Source organism: Schistocerca cancellata, chromosome 2, assembly GCF_023864275.1.
Source record: "Schistocerca cancellata isolate TAMUIC-IGC-003103 chromosome 2, iqSchCanc2.1, whole genome shotgun sequence".
Classification (NCBI taxonomy): Eukaryota; Metazoa; Arthropoda; class Insecta; order Orthoptera; family Acrididae; genus Schistocerca; species Schistocerca cancellata.
Window position 1 is genome coordinate 184,537,295 of NC_064627.1, and position 23,807 is coordinate 184,561,101.

The following is a 23,807-nucleotide window of genomic DNA, read 5'->3' on the forward strand; positions in this document are numbered from 1 at the left end:
ATGTGTTTTTCACCCGATATTTTGATCTTCGTTTTTGTTCTTAAACGGTATTACATATTCACTTCACGTGTGAAATCATGGGAGCAGCATCTCTATGATAGACACGTGTGATCATGGTGGAGGCTCTTTGTTGTTTTCTATTCTCTTCTGTGTACACCTCATCAACCGAATGTGGGTGTTTCGTGCGTGTATGGTTAACACATACCTTTATCATTCGCGTTCATAAACCACGAATTTACTGGCGGACTCGGAACGACGGTTTATGTTTTACCAAGTATGGAACTTACTGTACGAGAATGTCAGGCATCAGCGATCGTCACAGTTTTTATGTTCACAAGCGTGTTAATTAATACATTGAACTCAATAAATGTTCATTTCAACTGTAATTATATTAGGATTTCCATAAATGAAATTCACCTCTCGACCCATCCATATCCGATTGACTTCTTAAGTAATAGAACCAAGTACGTTGTCCTCGACAGTGAGTGTTCATCGGAGGTGAGGGTATCATCTGGAGTGCCCCAGGGAAGTGTGATAGGTCCGCTGTTGTTTTCTGTCTACAAAAATGGCTCTGAGCACTATGGGACTTAACATCTATGGTCATCAGTCCCCTAGAACTAAGAACTACTTAAACCTAACTAACCTAAGGACATCACACAACACCTAGTCATCACGAGGCAGAGAAAATCCCTGACCCCGCCGGGAATCGAACCCGGGAACCCGGGCGTGGGAAGCGAGAACGCTACCGCACGATTTCTGTCTACATAAATGATCTTTTGGATAGGGTGGATAGCAATGTGCGGCTGTTCGCTGATGATGCTGTGATGTACGGGAAGGTGTCGTCGTTGAGTGACTGTAGGAGGATACAAGATGACTTGGATAGGATTTATGATTGGTGCAAAGAAAGGCAGCTAACTCTAAATATAGATAAATGTAAATTAATGCAGGTGAATAGGAAAAAGAATCCCGTAATGTTTGAATACTCCATTAGTAGTGTAGCGCTTGACACCGTCACGTCGATTAAATATTTGGGCGTAACACTGCACAGCGATATGAAGTGGGAGAAGCATGCAATGGCAGTTGTGGGGAAGGCGGATAGTCGTCTTCGGTTCATTGGTAGAATTTTGGGAAGATGTGGTTCATCTGTAAAGGAGACCACTTATGAAACACTAATACGACCTATTCTTGAGTACTGCTCGAGCGTTTCGGGTCCCAATCAGGTCGGATTGACGGAGGACATAGAAGCAATTCAGAGGCGGGCTGCTAGATTTGTTACTGATAGGTTTGATCATCACGCGAGTGTTACGGAAATGCTTCAGGAACTCGGTTGGGAGTCTCTGGAGGAAAGGAGACGTTCTTTTCGTGAATCGCTTCTGAGGAAATGTAGAGAACCAGCATTTGAGGCTGACTGCAGTACAACTTTACTGCCGCCAACTTCCATTTAGCTGAAAGACCACGAAGATAAGATAAGAGAGATTAGGGCTCGTACAGAGGCATATCGGCAGTCATCTTTCCCTCATTCTTTTTGGGAGTGGAACAGGGAGAGAAGATGCTAGTTGTGGTACGAGGTACCCTCCGCCACGCACCGTATGGTGGATTGCGGAGTATGTATGTAGATGTAGATGTAGAGGGCGCATGCTACAGCGCTACCTTGCGCAGTGATTAAATACAGGCCTTGTTTTCGTGAATTATGAATTATTTGAATTAGCCCAACATTATATAGGCTGGATCTTACATTCTTACGTGCAATGCTGTAACTACGAACCCGGAGCCAAGACCATTCAGGACGCAGCCGTAATCTTTAATTGAGCAAATGCCCTCGAAGTACGTGAGCTAGCGTTAGCAGCAGCGATCATTCTGGTTCTCTGTTTCATGTTACAATGCTTCACATTAATTTGAAAGAATAAAGAGCAAAAAAGTTCATACGGACATACACTTCTGGAAATGGAAAAAAGAACACATTGACACCGGTGTGTCAGACCCACCATACTTGCTCCGGACACTGCGAGAGGGCTGTACAAGCAATGATCACACGCACGGCACAGCGGACACACCAGGAACCGCGGTGTTGGTCGTCGAATGGCGCTAGCTGCGCAGCATTTGTGCACCGCCGCCGTCAGTGTCAGCCAGTTTGCCGTGGCATACGGAGCTCCATCGCAGTCTTTAACACTGGTAGCATGCCGCGACAGCGTGGACGTGAACCGTATGTGCAGTTGACGGACTTTGAGCGAGGGCGTATAGTGGGCATGCGGGAGGCCGGGTGGACGTACCGCCGAATTGCTCAACACGTGGGGCGTGAGGTCTCCACAGTACATCGATGTTGTCGCCAGTGGTCGGCGGAAGGTGCACGTGCCCGTCGACCTGGGACCGGACCGCAGCGACGCACGGATGCACGCCAAGACCGTAGGATCCTACGCAGTGCCGTAGGGGACCGCACCGCCACTTCCCAGCAAATTAGGGACACTGTTGCTCCTGGGGTATCGGCGAGGACCATTCGCAACCGTCTCCATGAAGCTGGGCTACGGTCCCGCACACCGTTAGGCCGTCTTCCGCTCACGCCCCAACATCGTGCAGCCCGCCTCCAGTGGTGTCGCGACAGGCGTGAATGGAGGGACGAATGGAGACGTGTCGTCTTCAGCGATGAGAGTCGCTTCTGCCTTGGTGCCAATGATGGTCGTATGCGTGTTTGGCGCCGTGCAGGTGAGCGCCACAATCAGGACTGCATACGGCCGAGGCACACAGGGCCAACATCCGGCATCATGGTGTGGGGAGCGATCTCCTACACTGGCCGTACACCACTGGTGATCGTCGAGGCGACACTGAATAGTGCACGGTACATCCAAACCGTCATCGAACCCATCGTTCTACCACTCCTAGACCGGCAAGGGAACTTGCTGTTCCAACAGGACAATGCACGTCCGCATGTATCCCGTGCCACCAAACGTGCTCTAGAAGGTGTAAGTCATCTACCCTGGCCAGCAAGATCTCCGGATCTGTCCCCCATTGAGCATGTTTGGGACTGGATGAAACGTCGTCTCACGCGTCTGCACGTCCGGCACGAACGCTGGTCCAACTGAGGCGCCAGGTGGAAATGGCATGGCAAGCCGTTCCACAGGACTACATCCAGCATCTCTACGATCGTCTCCATGGGAGAATAGCAGCCTGCATTGCTGCGAAAGGTGGATATACACTGTACTAGTGCCGACATTGTGCATGCTCTGTTGCCTTTGTCTATGTGCCTGTGGTTCTGTCAGTGTGATTATGTGATGTATCTGACCCCAGGAATGTGTCAATAAAGTTTCCCCTTCCTGGGACAATGAATTCACGGTGTTCTTATTTCAATTTCCAGGAGTGTACAATGAGGTGACAAAAGTCATGGGGTACCTCTTAAAATCGTGTCGGACCTTCTTTTGCCCGGCATAGTGCAGCAACGCGATGTGGCATGGACTTAACAAATTTTCGGAAGTCCCATGCATGAATATGAAGCCATTCTGCCTCTTTAGCCGTCTACAACTGCGAGAGAGTTGCCGGTGCAGGATTTTGTGCTCGGACTGTGCTCTCGATTATGTTCCATAAATGTTCGATGGGTGGCCAAATCATTCTCCCGAATCGTCAAGAATGTTCTTCAAACCAACCGCTAACAACAGTGGCCTCGGTAACATGGCTCATTGTCATCTATAAAAATTGCATCGTTGTTCGGGAACGTGTGCCCGCATCTCGTGGTCGTGCGGTAGCGTTCTCGCTTCCCACGCCCGGGTTCCCGGGTTCGATTCCCGGCGGGGTCAGGGATTTTCTCTGCCTCGTGATGGCTGGGTGTTGTGTGCTGTCCTTAGGTTAGTTAGGTTTAAGTAGTTCTAAGTTCTAGGGGACTGATGACCGTAGCAGTTAAGTCCCATAGTGCTCAGAGCCATTTTTTTCGGGAACGTGAAATCCATGAGTGACTGCAAATTCTCTCCAGGTAGCCGAACATAACCATTTCCAGTCAATGATCGGTTCAGTTGGCCTAGAAGACCCAGTCCATTTCATATAAACGCAGCTCACGCCATTATGGAGCCACCATCAACTGGCACAGTGCCTTGGTGACTACTTGGCTCCTTGTCTTCGTGGAGTCTGCGCCACATTCGAACCCTACTGTCAGCTCTTACCAAGTGAAATTGCGACTCATCTGACCAGGCCACGGTCTTCCAGTCATGTAGGGTCCAACTGATATGGTCAGAAGCACAGGCGAGGCGCTGCAGACGATGTGCTGTTAGCAAAGGCACTCGCTTGGTCGTCTGCTGCCGCAATCCACTAGCGCCAACTTTCGCCGCAGTGCCATAACGGAAACTTTCGTCTCACGTCCCACAATGATTTTTGCGGTCATTTCAAGCAGTTTTACTTACCAGTTAGCGCTGACAACGCAAACGACTCTGCTCTCGATCGTTGGGTGGAAGTCCCAGGCCACGGCGTTGTACGTGTTGTGAGGTGATGCTTGAAATTTGGTATTATCGGCACACTCTTGACACCGTGAATCTCGGAATATTGACTTCCCTAACGATTTCCGAAATGGAATGTCCAATGCGCCTGGCTGCGACTGCCAATCCGCGTTGAAAGTCTGTTAATACCCGTCGTGCGGTCATTATTACATCGGAAATTTTCTCAGATGGAATGATAGCTCCACCAATGTACTGCCTTTCTATACTTTCTGTACGTGATACTACCGCCATCTGCATATGTGTATTTCGCTATCCCATTACTTTTTTTTCACCTCAGTGTATGGGCAGAAATGCGTTTCAGCCGAGGTATACCGACTTCAAGTTAGAGTTAAAAGATCCATGACAACATAGGCTTCAGCAAACATGACAACACATCAGGTAAGTGGGAATGTACTGCCTGTGTTATTAGATTAGATTAGCACTTGTTCCATAGATTACGAATACGACACTTAGTAATGACGTGGAACGTGTCAATACAAGATATTACATTACACAAAATATTACATGACACTTAATATTTTTTTGGGTGGGGTGAGTAGTGAAGATCATCCTTTCTCCTAGTGCTGTAGCCATGTACGCTTCTATTACTTTTGAATTTGTTCGGATTGTCAGCAACAAATTTCATTAGTGAATATATATATATATATATATATATATATATATATATATATATATATATATATATATATATATATATAAGAGACTACAGTGACGATCCCTAGCTCTTTAAATAAGTGTCTGCAGGATGATCTTGGGTGATCTCCAGCAATTATTCTGATTACACGCTTTTGTGCAATGAACACTCTTTTACTCAATGATGAATTACCCCAGAATATGATGCCATACGAAAGCAGAGAATGAAAATAGGCGTGGTAAGCTAATTTACTGAGATGTATATCACCAAAATTTGCAATGACCCTAATAGCATAAGTAGCTGAACTCAAACATTTCAGCAGTTCTTCAGTGTGTTCCTTCCAGTTCAACCCCTCATCAGTGCATATACCTAGAAATTTTGAATATTCTACCTTAGCTATCGATCTCTGATCGAAGTCTATATTTATTAATGGTGGCATTCTACTTACTGCGCCGGCCGGGGTGGCCGAGCGGTTCTAGGCGCTACAGTCTGGAACCAAGCGACCGCTACGGTCGCAGTTTCGAATCCTGCCTCGGGCATGGGTGTGTGTGATGTCCTTAGGTTAGTTAGGTTTAAGTAGTTCTAAGTTCTAGGGGACTGATGACCTCAGAAGTTAAGTCCAATAATGCTCAGAGCCAACCACTTACTGCGTGGGACTGTATATACTGTGTTTTGTAAAAGTTTAATGAGAGCCAATTTGCAGAGAACCACTTCATGATTTTCTGAAAAACTTCGTTTACAATTTCGTCAGTTAATTCTTCTCTGTTGGGTGTGATATCTATATCTGTATCATCGGCAAAAAGTACCAGCTCTGCATCTTCGTGAATACAGAATGGCAAGACATTAATATATATTAAGAACAGCAGAGGACCAAAGACCGAACCTTGTGGCACCCCATTCTTGATTGTTCCCTATTTTGAGAAATCACCAGTTTTTTGCACATAGTCTTTTAACCTCATACTCATACGAGGGTTGCCAGAAAGTAATGGACCACATTATTTTTTTCTCAGCCGAAAACAATGTTACGAATGAGATATGTTACTGATATATTATATATATTATTTGAAGTCTCTTGAGTCAGCACACCCAGTTTTCGTCACTTCCTATTGAGAGCGTAGCCGCAGGACAGTTTCAAAATGGCGTCCGCAGGTGATGTACGTTTCAAGCAATATGCCGTCATTGAATTTATGACTGCAGAGAAAGAAACTGTGGGGAATATTCACAAAAGCTTGTGCAAAGTCTATGGAGCATCTGCTGTCGACAGAAGTACAGTTAATCGCTGAGCACGGAGGATGAGTTCATAAGAAGACGGTTCGGCGGAGCTCCACGATTTTCAGCGGTTGGGGAGACCATCCACGGCTGTCACACCTGACGTGTTGCAGCGAGCTGATGTTGTCATTTCCCATTAAAGGATGCCACTCGTGGAAGACATTTTGAGGACGATGAGGAGGTGATTCACACAGTAAAGCACTGGCTCCGTCACCAGAACAAGGATTGGTACCGACAGGGCATACACGCCCTTGTTTCGCACAGGAGGAAGGCCATAGAACATGGAGAACATGTGGAAAAATAGTAGGTGTAGATAAAACGCAATTCTTTTGTGTTTGCAATTCTCATTATGTTCAATACAGAATCGTTGAAGGAAAAAAATTCCGGTCATTACTTTCTGGGCAACACTCGTAGCATGCGTGCCCTCCTGTGTGTCGAAAGTCACTCAATAATTCTTTTCAAAACATCGTTAAAATCCCTTCTTTTGCTTTCTCTTCAACTGAATCAATTATGACGTTGGTAATGTCGGCAAAATCGCTCTATTCGATGCATATTAAGTGGAAGATGTTTCAAATTTTTATGGAATAGTAGAGGACCCAAAACTGAACCCAGTGGGACTCGCTTCAAAGCTTCTCTATGGTCACAAAAATTTTCTTTCCATCCAGAATTTTTTGTGTTAAGCAGTTGTGTAGCACAGCTTTTTTCGTTGCCTTTCTTGAACTGTAATGCAGACCGTGTATTTGTAGGACTGTCAGTCCCATAACGTTAAAGCTTTTATAATAGAGTATTTATGAGTGCCACATCCGTTCTCGACAACTCCAAGTAGCAATTTCCCTAAAGAAAACAATGAATTACCCAGCGAAGCTGCAAATGCGGCGATATTAATGGCGGCAAACATTTGCATCACTGCTTTCAACGTTTGTTTGTGCGGAGTGCCTTTCGCGACTAATATTGGGGTCCTTACCCGAATAAAGCCGCCGGATAACTATTACCCTAGCTGGCATCTTTGCTGTTAGCGAACGACGGTAATGGTGTTTACCGACGAGCGCAAACATCCTGCTCCGCTTGGCTGCAGGCATCTGTAGCGCTCCTGGGCCAAGTCACCAACTTTACGCCAGTTTGTAAGCCGACGGCCTCCCTCTCCAAGGATGCAACACTATCCCCACAGCCCTGCTTGAATACATAATGTGTGAGCGTATACTGCGTGTGGGATGACTGAAGAATGTGGAGATTCATTTATAAAAGTTACAAAGTTTGTTTACTCTTAGCCTTGAACGAGTGGGAAACTCCCTGAACTACGAGTATGTAGAGTGCCTTGCATAAGTTATGAGTCAAACAGTCTGGTTTTGTATTTACTTTGAGAAATAACAGATAAACAATTAAACGTATTATGTTTGTTATTCCAGCAGACAGAATGATATTCACAGAGCAGTAAACTGAACATTTTACTTTATTCAATAACTCACAAAATACAAATAATGTTATATTTATGTGAAATAACATAGATTTGCCTTCGCAAAAGTCTTGGGACAAAGTGCGGAAATAAACCAAAGAGTTTGAAATAATGAGGAACTAGTACTCTGTACTTCTACCGCGACCTTGTAACATCTGTATCAGCCGTTTTGGCATACTTTGTACAAGCTTATGTAACTACGAAATACTTAGATTTTTCCTATTGGTTTTGCACTCGTCTGCTGACGTCTTGTTTGAACTGTATGGGGACTTTTCGAATATTTCTTTCTAACGCATCCCATAAATTCTCTATGCTGCTCATGTCCTTTCTTAGTGGAGCGGGACTGACAACTTTTGGACAGTTGTACAGGAGCCACAACCGTACAATATAGGCGGTATGTTGGGGGTCGTTGTCCTGATAAAATCTGAAACAGTCTCCAATGCCCATATTCTCTACGCTCTTCTTCAAATTGTTCTTTATAATCTGCAGATATACATTTGTATCCATTGTTTCGTCAATGAAGACCAGCTCACCCACTCCCTGGGCCAACATACAACCCAAAACGATACCATGGCCCCTGCCATGTTTCATTGTAGATTGCATATCTTTACGCAGCCACCAGACCGTTACTCATCCATCCCATCCTGATATGTTAAATTTTGGTTCAAATGGCTCTGAGCACTATGGGACTTAACTGCTTAGGCCATCAGTCCCCTAGAACTTAGAACTACTTAAACCTAACTAACCTAAGGACATCACACACGTCCATGCCCGATGCAGGATTCGAACCTGCGACCGTAGCGGTCGCGCGGTTCCAGACTGTAGCGCCTAGAACTGCTCGGCCACTCTGGCCGGCGTTAAATTTTGATTCATCCGAAAAAAATACTTGATTCCACCACTCCATGTTCTTCTTTATGTGTTCCCTTGCGAATAGCAGCCTCTTCTTCCTACTGGCAGGACTGATGTAAGGCTTCCTTCTCGCAGTTCACCCGCGGTAATTTTCTCTGTACAGTACTCGTCTGATTGTGCTAGGATTGGCCTTCTTTCCAAACTCTTCCTCAGCCTCAAATGCAATTCGTGTAGCTGCGATTGGTGGATCTTTCTTGACCTTTTGTACCACTGCCCTCTCTTCTCTCCTTATAACTATCTTTGGATGGCCAGTCTGTGGCAGTTTTTCTATCCTGTCTTCATATTTATATCGACGGACGATGTTCGCTACAATAATTTTCTTCATATTCAGTAATGTTACTATTTCTCGGCATGTTCTTCCCTTTAGGTGGTGGATTATTACTAAATCTCTCTGCTGAAAAGTGCTGTTTTCACCTCTATGTACCATTTTATACAAACACACTTGTGTTTCCATCGAGCTCTCGACAGGTAATGACTGACGTCGAAGGAAGTAACGAATAACAGAGATATGCACACTGACCCTGTTGCCAGAATTTGTCCCCAAACTTTTTAAGTGGAAACATACGCATCTCGCAGTAAGAAATGGGTCTTGTTCTGTTGTAAACAAGCAGACACACGTGATTGCGCTTTTCATCGCCCATAATTACACGTACAACTTGCACACGTAAATATTTATTTCAGTATTAACAATCATAAATTCTTTAACACTCAGACATACTGTGCACAGTGTTTGTCCCAAAACTCATGAGAGGCACTGTACATTCCTTTCTTCTTGCGTTTAATTATCTTTTTGCGATATTCATCAGCAGTTTCGCCAGCCTACTAACATTAAAATGTCCACCAATTTTTTTCCTATAGTGAGACCTCTGACTGGTTTGATTTCTTCTTCTATGTCAATGTCTTCCACTCTTACATGAACATACGCAATACTTTACACAAATAGTGAAGCATCCAGAAGAAATGGTTTCATACTGAAGGGTATCTGTAGAAATTATTAACTGTAGGTGTCGAAAGTACTCGAACAATAAATGGTTTCAATTTACCACACGGAGGACAAGACTCTCTCATTAAACAGGCCTGTGCATTCTGTTCTCAGTCAGCTGATCGATCTGTTCGTAGGCAATGTATTTCATAAAAGTGAAATTTTACTTAACAAGCAGTTAAGTAAATAGATCTGCATGAACTGCACAAGGGACAAACGCTAGAGCATGTAATCTATGAAACCGAGATTTGGATATGTGAGATATAACATCGACAGTCAAATTGAATTTAAACTGGATTGAACATTTACTTTATACAATCAAATTATAAAAGCACAACACATTAATATGAAAACGTAATGGTTTCTGATGCCTGCTTCAAATAACCATGTGAGAGCAAGAAAAAATCAAATACCTTGCCAGATGGGCTTGTAAATCATTAGAGTCTCATAAAATAGGAATCAAATAATGGTAAGGAATCTCAAACACACACACTTCAAATTCATACCAACACCACACAGAAAATAGAAAATGAATCAGAATAACTACAAAATTCACCATAAGTACGTATAGTCGGCAAAATGTTTGCTCTGCTGGCCTAATGCAAAACACGGAAAACTCAAGCCGTGGAAGTGAACGAGAATTAATATCCGAAATGCAGATCGGATCGGGAACACCTGTAAAACACAACACGTAGTGAAGGCGATGTAACTTAAGCCTTACAAGTACGGAACGGTAACTGAAATCCGACGAGCTTTAAGCTTGTACGTTTTTCGAACAGTTTGCCCTATCCACATAAAGCCTTCCAAGAAAAAATATAAAAATTTCGAAAAGTCTCTTAATCCTTGGAAGGAATTACCCACATAAGTAAATAAAGCCGGATAATTGCAAGATGAAACAGATTCTGGGAACTGAAGGATCTCAAAAACAACGACAAACAAGTCGGATTAAACAAACAAAGGTAACCGCTTAAACGGATGAAAATTACAGAATACCGACGAAACTAAACTAACGAAACAGAAGATTACAGATAAATAATATATGAAACAGAAGAACACGCACATTCACAGTGGGAAGTGCCAAGCTCACACCTTCTAAGTTCTGGTTGAACAATGTAACTACCAGCAAAGTCGAACGATTACAAAAACTCTTTCAAAATGATGGAGCACAGCAATCAGTCGTTCTTGACTTTCAGACTTTATTAAAGCAAATCTAGATATCGGCTAGTAACTGGCCCTTATTAATGCAGTATTTCAGAGTTTTAATACATGTCCTCGTATTAAAACTCTTAAATACTGCATTGATAATGGATACCTACTAGCTGAAATCTAGATTTGCTTTAGTAAAGCCTGAAAGGAAAGGATGACTGATCGCTATGCTCCATTCTTTTGGAAGTCATATCACAGTCCTTGAGTGTATTCCACATTCCTAACGAAACTAACTTGATACAAACACTCTGCCGCTTCCCATTCCGAATGAAATATTCTGCTTGATTTTAAAGGTCTAAAGCTAAAAAAGAAACGGCTCAAAACTTCAACGAGACTGAAATTACACAGACTCACGTACTCACTACCACAAACGAGCTGCCATGAGTAACCTTTCTCTTCAAAATCCCAGGACCGAGTGACCAGCACCCTGACCAAATCTGGTCCACACACAGGTAGCAGAAGTTGTCAGAGAACACCCTTACCGCACCTTGCCAACTTAAGCACAACAGCGCTTCGACCAGAAGAGAAGGAAGCCTCTTTGCTACTCTCTAAGCTTACACCAAAGCTGGATAAATTGCCACAGCAGCAGACACGAATTTTACCCGCCACCGTACATTATGAAAATTCAATACACCTATGCATTCACTCACTCTGTCATTCTAAGACGGTAGAAATGGGAAAGCGGTACAATATAAATAATTTGTAATTAAGTGTGGGGGAGGTAGAGGAAGCACAGATGTGTGATAAACCAGTACAGGAACGTAAAATAGACATAAACGAATATAATTCGGCGAATATATGCAGTTTCGGATGATTGGAGCATACTCAGCTGCCGATTCTTTCTACTGCCATGTTTACTGAATACAACGAAGTTATAAGGTACCTAAGGACATGTTCAAATGGCTCTGAGCACTATGGGACTTAACATCTATGGTCATCAGTCCCCTAGAACTTAGAACTACTTAAACCTAACTAACCTAAGGACAGCACACAACACCCAGTCATCACGAGGCAGAGAAAATCCCAGACCCCGCCGGGAATCGAACCCGGGAACCCGGGCGCGGGTAGCGAGAACGCTACCGCACGACCACGAGCTGCGGACGTTAATTGCAGCATAAAAAAATGTGATTATTTTAACTTACGTAATCAGTATTACAGTCTTTTGAAATAGTGGTAACAGTAATGATCTGATAAAAATAATGTAGTTCCGTGATCGAAACACAATTCAACCTTACGTTTCTTACCCCTCAGAAAATGACATCCCCCCTCCCCCCCCCCCTCCGGGCATAATTACAACCAGGTTGGGAACAACTGCTCTAGCAAATACGAATAAAGTATAAATCTCAGTAGAATCTAGCCCCCAGCGCCTCAAATATAAGTGACTTCAGCAGAAAAGGTCTATTTTCGCAGGGATCGAATGAAGGGTAGAGCCACGGGTCGTAACACATCTGAAACGTAACGTTCACTGTTCAAAGTGCCGTCAATGCGAACAAGAGGTGGCCGAGACGTATAACCAATGGCACCCCATACCATCACGCCGAGCGATACGCCAGTATGGCGATGACGAATACACGCTTCCAATGTGCGTTCACCGCGATGTCGCCAAACACGGATGCGACCATCATCATGCTGTAAACAGAACCTGGATTCATCCGAAAAAATGACGTTTTGCCATTCGTTCACCCAGGTTCGTCGTCGAGTACACCATCGCAGGTTCAAAATGGTTCAAATGGCTCTGAGCACTATGGGACTTCACATCTATGGTCATCAGTCCCCTAGAACTTAGAACTACTTAAACCTAACTAACCTAAGGACAGCACACAACACCCAGCCATCACGAGGCAGAGAAAATCCCTGACCCCGCCGGGAATCGAACCCGGGAGCCCGGGCGTGGGAAGCGAGAACGCTACCGCACGACCACGAGATCCGGGCACCATCGCAGGCGCTCCTGTCTTTGATGCAGCGACAAGGGTAACCGCAGCCATGGTCACCGAGCAGATAGTCCATGCTGCTGCAAACGTCGTCGAACTGTTCGTGCAGATGGCTGTTGTCTTGCAAACGTCCCCATCTGTTGACTCAGGGATCGAGACGTGGCTGCACTATCCGTTACAGCCATGCGGATAAGATGCCTGTCATCTCGATTGCTAGTGATACGAGGCCTTTGGGATCCAGCACGGCGTTCCGTATTACCCTACTGAACCCCCCGATTCCATAATCTGCTAACAGTCATTGGATCTCGATCGACGCGAGCAGCAATGTCACGATACGATAAACCGCAATCGCGATAGGCTACAATCCGTCCTTTATCAAAGTCGGAAACGTGATGGTACGCATTTCTCCTCCTTACACGAGGTATCACAACAACGTTCACCAAGTAACGCCAGTCAACTGCTGTTTGTGTCTGACAAATCGGTTGGAAACTGTCCTCGTGTCAGCACGTTGCAGGTGTCGCCACCGGTGCCAACGTTGTGTGAATGCTCTGAAAAGCTAATCATTTGCATATCACAGCATCTTCTTCCTGTCGGTTAAATTTCGCGTCTGTAGCACGTCACCTTAGTGGTGTAGCAATTTTAATGTCCAGTAGTGTATAATATAAGTGACTTGAGCAGAAAAGGCCTCTTTCTAGTGTTCGTATTTGTTTATGATTTCACTTATGTTGAGACAAGGTTTGTTTGTTATTTTTGCAGATATACAAGAGTTTTACGAGCTGACGCTGCTCGATGACACGAAATCCATCCAGCAGAAGACGGCCGAGACGATCCGGATCGCGAACAAGTGGGAGGCAAGCGACGGGCCCATCACCCCGACCTACGGCAACAACGACGTGAGTACCGCGCACTGCCTGCCAGCATGAGCAGCCGAGTAGCTGAGTGTCCCGCATGGTGGCGGTCTGAGCAAGTAGCGCTTAGACGGCGGAACTGCTTGTAGGCAACAACCAGGGTCTGTAGGCAAAGGGGAGATTGGTCAGCAAGCGCTCTGAGGTACTATTGGCTGACGCTGTGACGTCACCAAGGAACAATTACGCGATTTACGTGTGCAATGCTTTAGTGCCCACGAATAATTAAACTGATATGGCTACTGTTCTACTGCGAGAACGTTACTCTTACATTCTGTGACTTTCCCAGCTTTTAAACAGGCACTGGTTACTTTAAAGAATTCAAGCTAGTATCACGTAGAAACACGTACAGAGCTCAAAATCGGCAAAATGTAGCCATTTTTTTTGCAGGTTGCTGTCAGAGTAAATATTGAAAACGATCGCACAGTTTTCTAAATTAGCTCCTCCAGTTTTAACAAGTAAATATAATGCACCATACAATTAAGTTATCGCTTTTTTTAAACACTGTAATTGTATCCCATTATAAGGTAGAAGTTTGACATTTGGCTCAAAGGAGCCTACAACCTTCACCAGCGACACCACCCTCGGGCTCGGAGACGCATAATCAGCAAGATGTTGATACGTGTGAAAAAAAAGGCCAGATCGCAGAAGATCATGGTAGATGTAAGCTAGGTTAATGATGTCACACTGGCACCAAGTTTCACTAGAAATCTGCCCAACGCCACCGTATACGTACCACACGTGAAGGACGTCCTCACCTCTTCCCCCCTTTTCCCGTATTTCGCTCTTCTTTCGATGCCTCTGCGATGAAGGTCAGAATCGCTACGCACAGCGTTTAAATCACTCGGTTCTCTTACCGGTGGCCGAGGAAAACATTTGAATACATCGCCGCAGCTCACAGTCGATGTGGAAACGCCTTAGCGGGTGACATAAAAGGTGTCAATCAAATCACCCCTTCCCTTGGGACGTCGATTCCCACACGTTTGTAATGTTATGAGGAACAGGACGTTTTTTTAACAACTTTTGACACTGCTTACGCTCGCCTGGACTATTCAACTCTTCGTGGCCCAACAACTTCAGTGAATGCAGTGCGAATGTATTTTTAGCTCTGATGTACGCGGTGGGACCGCCAGGGTCCATTCAAAAGCATTCGACGAAATTCTAAACCGATCCGAAGCAGCAAAGGTTGCTGACGTTTTTTCAGCCCTCCTAGTTTGTGCCCCCCCCCCTCCCCTTTGTCGTGATCACAGAGGGGATATATTTTTATTTTTGTTGTTCTTTGTGGTTTTATAATCAAGATTAGCATGTATTCTTGGTTTTCAAACGGTGTATTCAAATGTTCATTGAAACTATTTCGCCTTGTATGTGTTTCGTCGTGTGATAATATGTTGATAACGAGCTTTGGCAGATTTCTTGTTACGCACTCTTGACTCGCAGTGTTTATTTGCAGGTTGGTTCGCCAATCTTCCCAGCGTCTCTCCAACTCCAAGTTGTCGTAGTGTAGCTGAAACTTTCTATAGTAATTAAAAGCACTAGAAGCAGTGATATTTACGTTCGACTCTCGCTTTAATTATTTATCCGAGTTAAGCAATCGTTTATTTCTTCCTTGAATACAACTTTTACCAATGCTATCCAGTTGTGATAAATAATATTCACAATTACAAGTTCCTTTCGTCTTCAACAGAGCAAAATCAACATCCTAGTCATTAAATTACATTCAACAACAGAGTTCATAAGAAATCGGAGATAATGCAATGCTAATGTTCGCTTTTCTTATACGAGGAGTTACGTCTTTGGTTCCTATGCACAGCACAATATCTGATAAAGTTATACCTGTGATAAAATACGATATTACAGGGACATTGACACTTGCATGAATAAAACAGCAGAGGAACCTTCTAAGACTCCCAGCGCATCAGCACCCTCAGTGCCACCCATGCACCGTCGTTGCGAAGTATAAAAATGTACCTGTATAGGGACAAACTGTGATGGAGACGTAGACACTTGCAAGCAGGCAACCTGCAAGACACCCCTCAGATTCTCCATGCCTACAAGCAGTCGGAGAAGCAGCAGTGTAGGCTGCCTACAGGCGCCTACAACTCTCGTCACAGTTTATCTCCGTACAGGCACATTTTAAAACAACAAAGATGGCAGGGGAGTGGCACTGAAGGTGTTGGCAAAGTGGAGGACTGTAAAGGAACCCTTTGCCATTGCATTCACACATGAGTCGAAGTCGCTAACTGCTGTCATCACTCCAAATGGTTCAAATCACTATTGGACTTAACTTCTGAGGTCATCAGTTCCCTAGAACTTACCACTACTTAAACTTAACTAACCTAAGGGCATCACACACATTCATGCCCAAGGCAGGATTCGAACCTGTGACTGTAGCGCCGGCCGAAGTGGCCGAGCGGATCTAGGCGCTACAGTCTGGAACCACGCGACTGCTGCGGTCGCAGGTTCGAATCCTGCCTCGGGCATGAATGTGTGTGATGTCCTTAGGTTAGTTAGGTTTAGGTAGTTCTACGTTCTAGGGGACTGATGACCTCAGAAGTTAAGTCCCATAGTGCTCAGAGCCATTTGAACAATTTTTTTGTGACCGTAGCAGCAGCGCGGTCCTGGACTGAAGCGCCTAGAACTACTCGGTTGCAGAGGCCGGCCGTCATCACTCCAAGTGATGGCATGAAACAGGAGGACTGAGAAAGCATGAGCACCATTTGCTACCATCGATCGCGTTGAAATTTGGTTGAATGCTTTTCTTAACGGGTCATATTGGTTTCACCCTGTACCCCTGAGCAAAAAATGGCGGTCACACTGCACTCCAAAGGAATGCGAGCACATTCAATGTGGTTTCTGGTACACTATGTCCTTAAAGAAGGCTTGGGTGTCAGCAGTGACAACGGTTGTCAAGAACAACTTTCTGTTGCTCATCACACTGCAAACTGTCGTATCCGACCGCGAAATTTGTGGGAGTCAAAGCCCCAAGAAAATGGGTCTTTTTATTGAGGCACTTTATGCCACCGACTTAACCCTTTCGTGTCGATTCCGAACGGCGGCGTGTCTCAAACATTTTCCTCGACAACCCGTAAGAAAACGGCGCGATTTCAACGCTGGGCATCACGGTTCTCATCCACGTCGCAGAAGCGTCAAAAGAGTGGGTTAAATTTGGGTAAGAATAGGTATAACAATCTTACCATCGTGTGAAACTTCCACTTTGGCGTCGGGCAGAATTGTAGTGAAATTTGGTGCCATTGTGACATCACTCACCCACCTTACAACTCACATGTACTTCTCAGCTCTGGCCCATTTTTTCCGTTGTGTCAGCTCCTCGCTATTTGAAGGTGACGTTGGGGGCCGCTACGCTTTTGCGCCTTTGCAGGGGAAAGTTGTAGCACCTTTGAGCCAAATTTGAAGCTCCTACGTTCTAATGGGAGATTAGTAAAGCGTTTAGGCGTTTAGAAACGTGTTCCTTTAACTGTGTTGCTCATTGTGAGAACCAGAGACCATGATTTTCATTACGTATGCATCACATATTTAAAGGATTCAGCTGGGTGGACGCTGTTGTGCATTCTAGATAGAATTTAAATTATTTGACTTAGGTGCCACACATTCGTTTTTACTTGTAGTCATAACACTAACCTTTGGATCTTTTGTCAAAGTGTCTGGAGAACTTTGATAAGAGTTCTTAAAATTTATACACGCATGAAAAGAAATTATCTCTGGAAATTAAACAGCGATGCAAAATGCAATTTATCTCAAACATAAGCGAGTTTACTTCTTCTGCCTTGCGTTCAGCAAAGCTGGGGTGTGGTGTGGGAAACATGGCAAATCTTGGGATCATCAAACTTTGAATCTTGCTACCGGTAGGTAGTTGGAGTTACAGTGTTGTCAAATAAATATTATGAGAGAAGATCAACTTTTATCACCAATCTAAGTTCCTGCGCAACGTAATTTACATAAATACTTTACAGTTCCATTCTACAGCGAAGACAAATGTCACTTCCTTGCTTAGCGATAGAGAAGTCCCTCTGCTATCTTTGCCTTCACTTTTTATGATCGTTAGCCCAGACGGATAAATATTTGCGTTCTCACTTTGGTTTTAATGATTTCTGGATGAACGGCGCCCTTAGGAATTCTGACAACTAATTTTATCTGGAACTTAACAAAGAACTTCCTCATTAGAAGTACATTTTTCAGCACTCTCCTTCCGTGGTGAAAGATTTTCTAACGTCTCTATACATCTTCGACCGTGGATCTCACGTTTGTTAAAATCACTCATGGTAATAAATGCATCAGTTTTAAGCATTCCTTTCCATGGAAAATCCAGACGTTTTTAGCTAGCATCTAATACAGTCCGTTTCTTCGAAATTTCTAAGCACCACTAAAATTACCTGAAAAGAACTTCTCGTATGGAAAAGATTATTTTGTATTACGAACAGAGTGTTATATTCCGTCATTTGCTTGTAGCGTTAAAATTAGTATGCACAGCCCTATTTGGTCCGTATTAGTCTGTGATTTCGTAACTGCAACTGCATATGACGTAAAAAAATTAAAAACAGTTTTCTGTACTGGGTACTTTTTATTTTCTTACACGACACGTTTCAAGGACTTACACTCTCATCTTGATGTGTACTAGTGTAGACAAATATTTCTTTTCCTGGATTTAACAAACTGCCTGCAATATTCTCTATTTCGAAGATTTTCCAGTTAATAGCAGATTGCATGTCATTGCATAAACATAGTTCTATCGCTGAATCACATATTCAGCATTCAGTGATACAAACGTGTATATATAACAAGCTGTAGTGGGATTTCCGTTGGAAAAGTGAAGCATACAGAAGACAACTGACTGCATCCAGGAAACGAAGTACCGAGCGAGGTGGCGCAGTGGTTAGACACTGGACTCGCATTCGGGAGGACGACGGTTCAATCCCGCGTCCGGCCATCCTGATTTAGGTTTTCCGTGATTTCCCTAAATCGCTCCAGGCAAATGCCGGGATGGTTCCTTTCAAAGGGCACGGTCGACTTCCTTCCCCGTCCTTCCCTAATCCGATGAGACCGATGACGTCGCTGTTTGGTCTTCTTCCCCAAAACCAACCAACCAGGAAACGAAGTACTCATGCGAAACACTGATTCGCCTAAAGATGAGGGCATCGTTTTCGAAACACGTAGTAGAAGAAAATACGAAATTGAGGCAGATGATATTCTAATGGTATGTACATAATCTAAATTCTGAAGGTCTTATTTCTCAGTATAATACGGTATGAATTGGTGCAGTCTATATACACAGGTGTGCAAAGTTTTGAGGGCGAAGGTAACTTTCACATGATTTATAGCTGCCAAGTATCATAGCTCGACGAAACTTGGACCATACACAGAAATAACTGCTACAGTACAGCACAGAAGATAACTGAATGAAATGCGCAATGAAACGAACAGAAAGGTCGCTTTATACATTGACAATAATTACAATGAAGTCACCGTGATTCATGGTGGTCCTCTGGACCTTACAAAAGGCGGGATATGGTTCTTAATAGGGTGCGTGATTACAACGAACATCAATATACGCTCTGAAACGTGCTCCCATGCCGGCCACAAGATTGAGAACGAGTTCTTGTTCCCCATGCTGTATTTTAGTTTCCTCTGCCCATTTTGTTTCCGTTCTTTATTTATGTTTTTTAGTTTCAAAATATTTTTACTGGTAATTCTGTTTCTTTGGTGTTGACCCTTTTCTTTCTTTTTTGAAATCCATGCTTTTGTCGAGTTATTTTAAGAGAAATATAGGCATTTTTGTTTCGCTACCCTGTTCTCATTCAGTCGGTGGAGATGACCAAAGAAGATTAATCTTCGCTTGTGCCATAATTTCTTATATTTCTTCCGTATTTTCGTAGAGCTCCTCGTTATTTCTCATTTTCCAACCATCTGCAGTTTGTAAAGTACCCATCATTTCTCTAATAATCCCTGATTCAAGCACTTCTGTTTTTCCCAGACTATATCTCATCGTTTAGCATTCACATGCATATAAATATTCTGGTCTTACTGCTGAGGTATTATGTTTTAGTTTTTTTCCCAGATATGCTTTTGTTGTTGTAGGTACGTTTTGTCAAACCAGATGCTCTTTCCACTTTATCAACTCTTACATATATTGCAAACTTTTCTAGTCAAAATGGCTCTGAGCACTATGGGACTTAACATCTTAGGTCATCAGTCCCCTAGAACTTAGAACTACTTAAACCTAACTAACCTAGGGACATCACACACATCCATGCCCGAGGCAGGATTCGAACCTGCGACCGTAGCAGTCCCGCGGTTCCGAACTGCAGCGCCTAGAACCGCACGGCCACCGCGGCCTGCTTTTCTAGTCCACTCTACGGTATCAACTCATTCTCTTTTGCCTATTTGTATTTGTATACATTCATTTCATTTTTTTTTTCTAAAATAAAGTTAAACAGCAAAGCCGATAACCTGTTCCCTTGTCGGACACCAGGTTTTATTTTAAATGGTTGATATACTTCTCCCGTAAATTTAACGTTACGTTTGTTACAGTCTCTTGAATAGTGTTTATCAGTTTTCCTTTGAAAGGAAATTTTATCTATTGTTTCTCCAAAATCGATTGCTTTCTTGAAATCAATAAATGATAGTATCACAGATTTGATAGTTAACATTTCGTGGCGAATTGTTAATAATACATCTACACCTACATGACTGCTCTGCAATTCAGAATTATGTGCCTGGCAGCGTGTTCATCGAACCACCTTCAAGCTACTTCTTTACCGTTGCATTCTCGAACGACCGGCGGGAAAAATTAGCTCTTACATACTCCTGTGCGAGCTCTGATTTCTGTTATTTTCTCATGATGATCATTTATCCCTATTTAGGTGCGTGCCGAACGGAATGTTACCGCAATCGGAGGAGAAAGTTGGTGGCTGAATTTTTTCTGAAAGATCCAGCAGCAACGAAAAACGCCTTTGTTTTCTCGATTACCATAATAATTTACGTATCATGTGGGTAACATTCTGTTTCCTATTTAACGATAATACAAAACGTGCTGCCCTTCTTTGAACTTTCTCGATGTCCTCCGTTAGTGCCTTCCTATGCGGATCCCACACAGCACAATACTCTAGAAGAAGACGGACAGGCATGGTGTAAACAATCTGTTCAGTAGACCTGTTGCACTTTCCAAGTGTTCTGCCAATAAATTGCAGTCTTTGGTTGGCTGTACTCACAACATTATCTATGCGATAGCTCCAGTTTAAGTTATTAGTAATTGTGATTCATAAGAATTTAGTTGAATTGACAGGCTTTAGATTTGTGTGATTTATCGTGTAACATAAATTTATCGGATTTATTTTAGTGCTTATGTAGATGGTTTCACACTTCTCAATATTTAGAGTCGATTGATACTCTTTGCATGATACAGGTATATTGCCTAAATCATTTAGCAATTGGTGTTGATCATCTACTTACTTTACAAGACGGTAAATGACAACATTATATGCAAACGATCTAAGAAGGCTGCTCAAATTGTCTTCTGTGTTGTTTATGTAGATCAGTAACAGCAGTGGACCTATAACACTTCCTTAGAGAACACCAGATATTATTTCAATATTACTCGATGATTTTCGGTCTGTTAGTACTAACTGTGACCTTTCTGACAGGAAGTGACGAATCCAGTTGAGGCGTGGCGCCTTACATAGTGCCTTTTGAGATCGTAACAATAGTGGACAGACATGCGGTATGAGCCAACGGGTTTGCCACAGTGGTAACACCAGTTCCCATCAGATCACTGAAGTTAAGAGCTGTCGGGCTGGGTTAGCACTTGGATGGGTGACCATCTGGTCTGCCGGGCGCTGTTGGCAAGCAGGCTGCACTCACAACGGGAGACCACGACGTTTGGAACGCGGATTTACTGTAAACTTCGTACACTCGTAGTACTCCATGAGGACAACAAAATGTGTAAGCAGTAGCGCGTATTTCTCAAGCGTTACTGAGAAAATCGCAAGATAATTTCGGTCGTCAAATATATATCTGTGCATAGCGATTTTAACCATGAAGCGGCTACAGCCGAGTGGTGCCGGCACGGTAGCTCAGCGTGTTCGGTCAGCGCCTTGGCTTACCTTTATAATAAAAAAACTGAGCGAACGGATGAATGAACAAACTGAACGGGTGTCATCAGACGTCCGCTCTGAACAAATTCAGGGAACAATATACAACAAATTAAAAAAAAAAAAGTGGTTGGCGTTCAAGCCGCTGGATCGCTGGACCGAGTTCCGTTCGTCAGTTTTTTTTTTATTCTCAACACTATATATATTACAACTGATATAATGGAAAAATATAATGATATAATGGGAAATTACTCCTATTTCCCTTTTGGGTATTGAGCAATTGCCCGCATCTCGTGGTCGTGCGGTAGCGTTCTCGCTTCCCACGCCCGGGTTCCCGGGTTCGATTCCCGGTGGGGTCAGGGATTTTCTCTGCCTCGTGATGGCTGGGTGTTGTGTGCTGTCCTTAGGTTAGTTAGGTTTAAGTAGTTCTAAGTTCTAGGGGACTTATGACCACAGCAGTTGAGTCCCATAGTGCTCAGAGCCATTTGAACCATTTTTTTATTGAGCAATTTGCCAGTCTTTGGGTATGGAACTTTCTGTGAGCCAGCGGTTGTATATAATTGCTCAGCATGCACTTTTATTAAATTTACAATGTCCATTTGGCAGTCTACTAATTTTTATCATCACAAATAATATAATATTCATAACTATCGACCAGTAAACGACCAAACGCATGAAATGATACCGAAAATGCATGCTTGTCCGTGTCTTCAAAGCTGTTCGTATTTAATCGAAAGAGAGCGAGAAATTGCTTCTCGGAAGACGCTAATAAAATACACTCCATACTGCATAACCAATTATCAGCGCCGATTTTTAAGGAAATACTGCGTTATGCATAGTTTGCTTCCAAACTATCGTCTGAAAGAGAGGTTTTTGAAAACGTTAACGAGGTTTGTTTTTCCACGGAAAACGTCAAAAGACCTTGCGTTTGCGGAAACATAGCATTTATTCAATGCAGTTGGTGCCGTTTAACTTTGTTTTCCATGTTTTTTACGAAAAATACCATCCTGCAACTTGTACTCGTAATGTCGAAAGCGACGATTAGTTGTACATCTTTCGAAAGCCGTCTGTACCGGTCAAAACTTGGATGTAACTAGTCGTTTCGGGCTCCTTCCAGGTATAAGGGATTTCTCAAATCACGGACAAGCATGCATTTTCAGTATAACTTTATGCGTTTGGTCGTTTACTAGTCGATAGCTATGAATATTGCACTATTTGTGATAATAAAAATTAGTAGACTGCCAAATAACATTGTAAATTTAATAAAAGTTCATCCGATTACACGTATTTTTCCATTATATCAATTGTAATATAAATAGTAAAAAAAAATGACTGTGTTGAAAATTAAAAAAAAAAAACTGACGAACGGAACTCGGTCCAGCGATCCACTTCTTCTTTAAAAAAAAATTGTTCTATATTGTTCGTTGAATTTGTTCAGGGCGGGCGTCCGATGACACCCGTTCAGTTTGTTCGATGATCCGTTCGCTCAGTTTTTTTATTATAAAGGGTAGCTAACCCTCTGACCAAACACGCTGAGCTACCGTGCCGGCTATTAAAAATTTGGTAGTGTTTTTTTTAATCTCATTTTGTTCGTTTTCTTTCGTTTTATCTGTTTTTTGTAAATGAGAGGATGTCGTCATCCTTCTTCAAAAATTATATTCCCAACAGCTTCCCCAAACAAAACGTTCTGGTTCAGCTGTTGGACGTTTCGACGTTACGTCCACAGTAGTACTTTTTCATTTTGTTCGTTCTTGTTCGTTATATCTGCTCGGGGCGGACGTCGAAAGACACCCATTTCAGTTCGTTGTTGATCCATTAACTCAGTTTTTTCATTACAGAGGGCAGCTAGCCCTCTGACCAAACACGTTGAGTTACCGTGCCGGCATAGTAAGTCTGCGTTCCAAACGACGTGGCCTTCCCTTGTCAGTCCTTGTGAGG

The 23,807-nt window shown here is 43.4% G+C and overlaps 1 protein-coding gene and 1 pseudogene across 1 annotated transcript in view; both read left to right on the forward strand.

Moving 5' to 3' along the window:
• Nucleotides 1-13,619: 13,619 nt before the first annotated feature.
• The window catches only part of LOC126161503 (uncharacterized), a 1,122,758-nt gene continuing 1,112,570 nt past the window's right edge, over nt 13,620-23,807 (forward strand). Inside the window, exon 1 of the mRNA XM_049917404.1 lies at nt 13,620-13,752. Within this exon, the coding sequence (XP_049773361.1) occupies nt 13,649-13,752 (104 nt within the window). The 5' untranslated portion in view covers nt 13,620-13,648. The remainder of the gene's footprint in view (nt 13,753-23,807) is intronic.
• LOC126163466 (5S ribosomal RNA) lies at nt 21,506-21,623 on the forward strand (annotated as a pseudogene).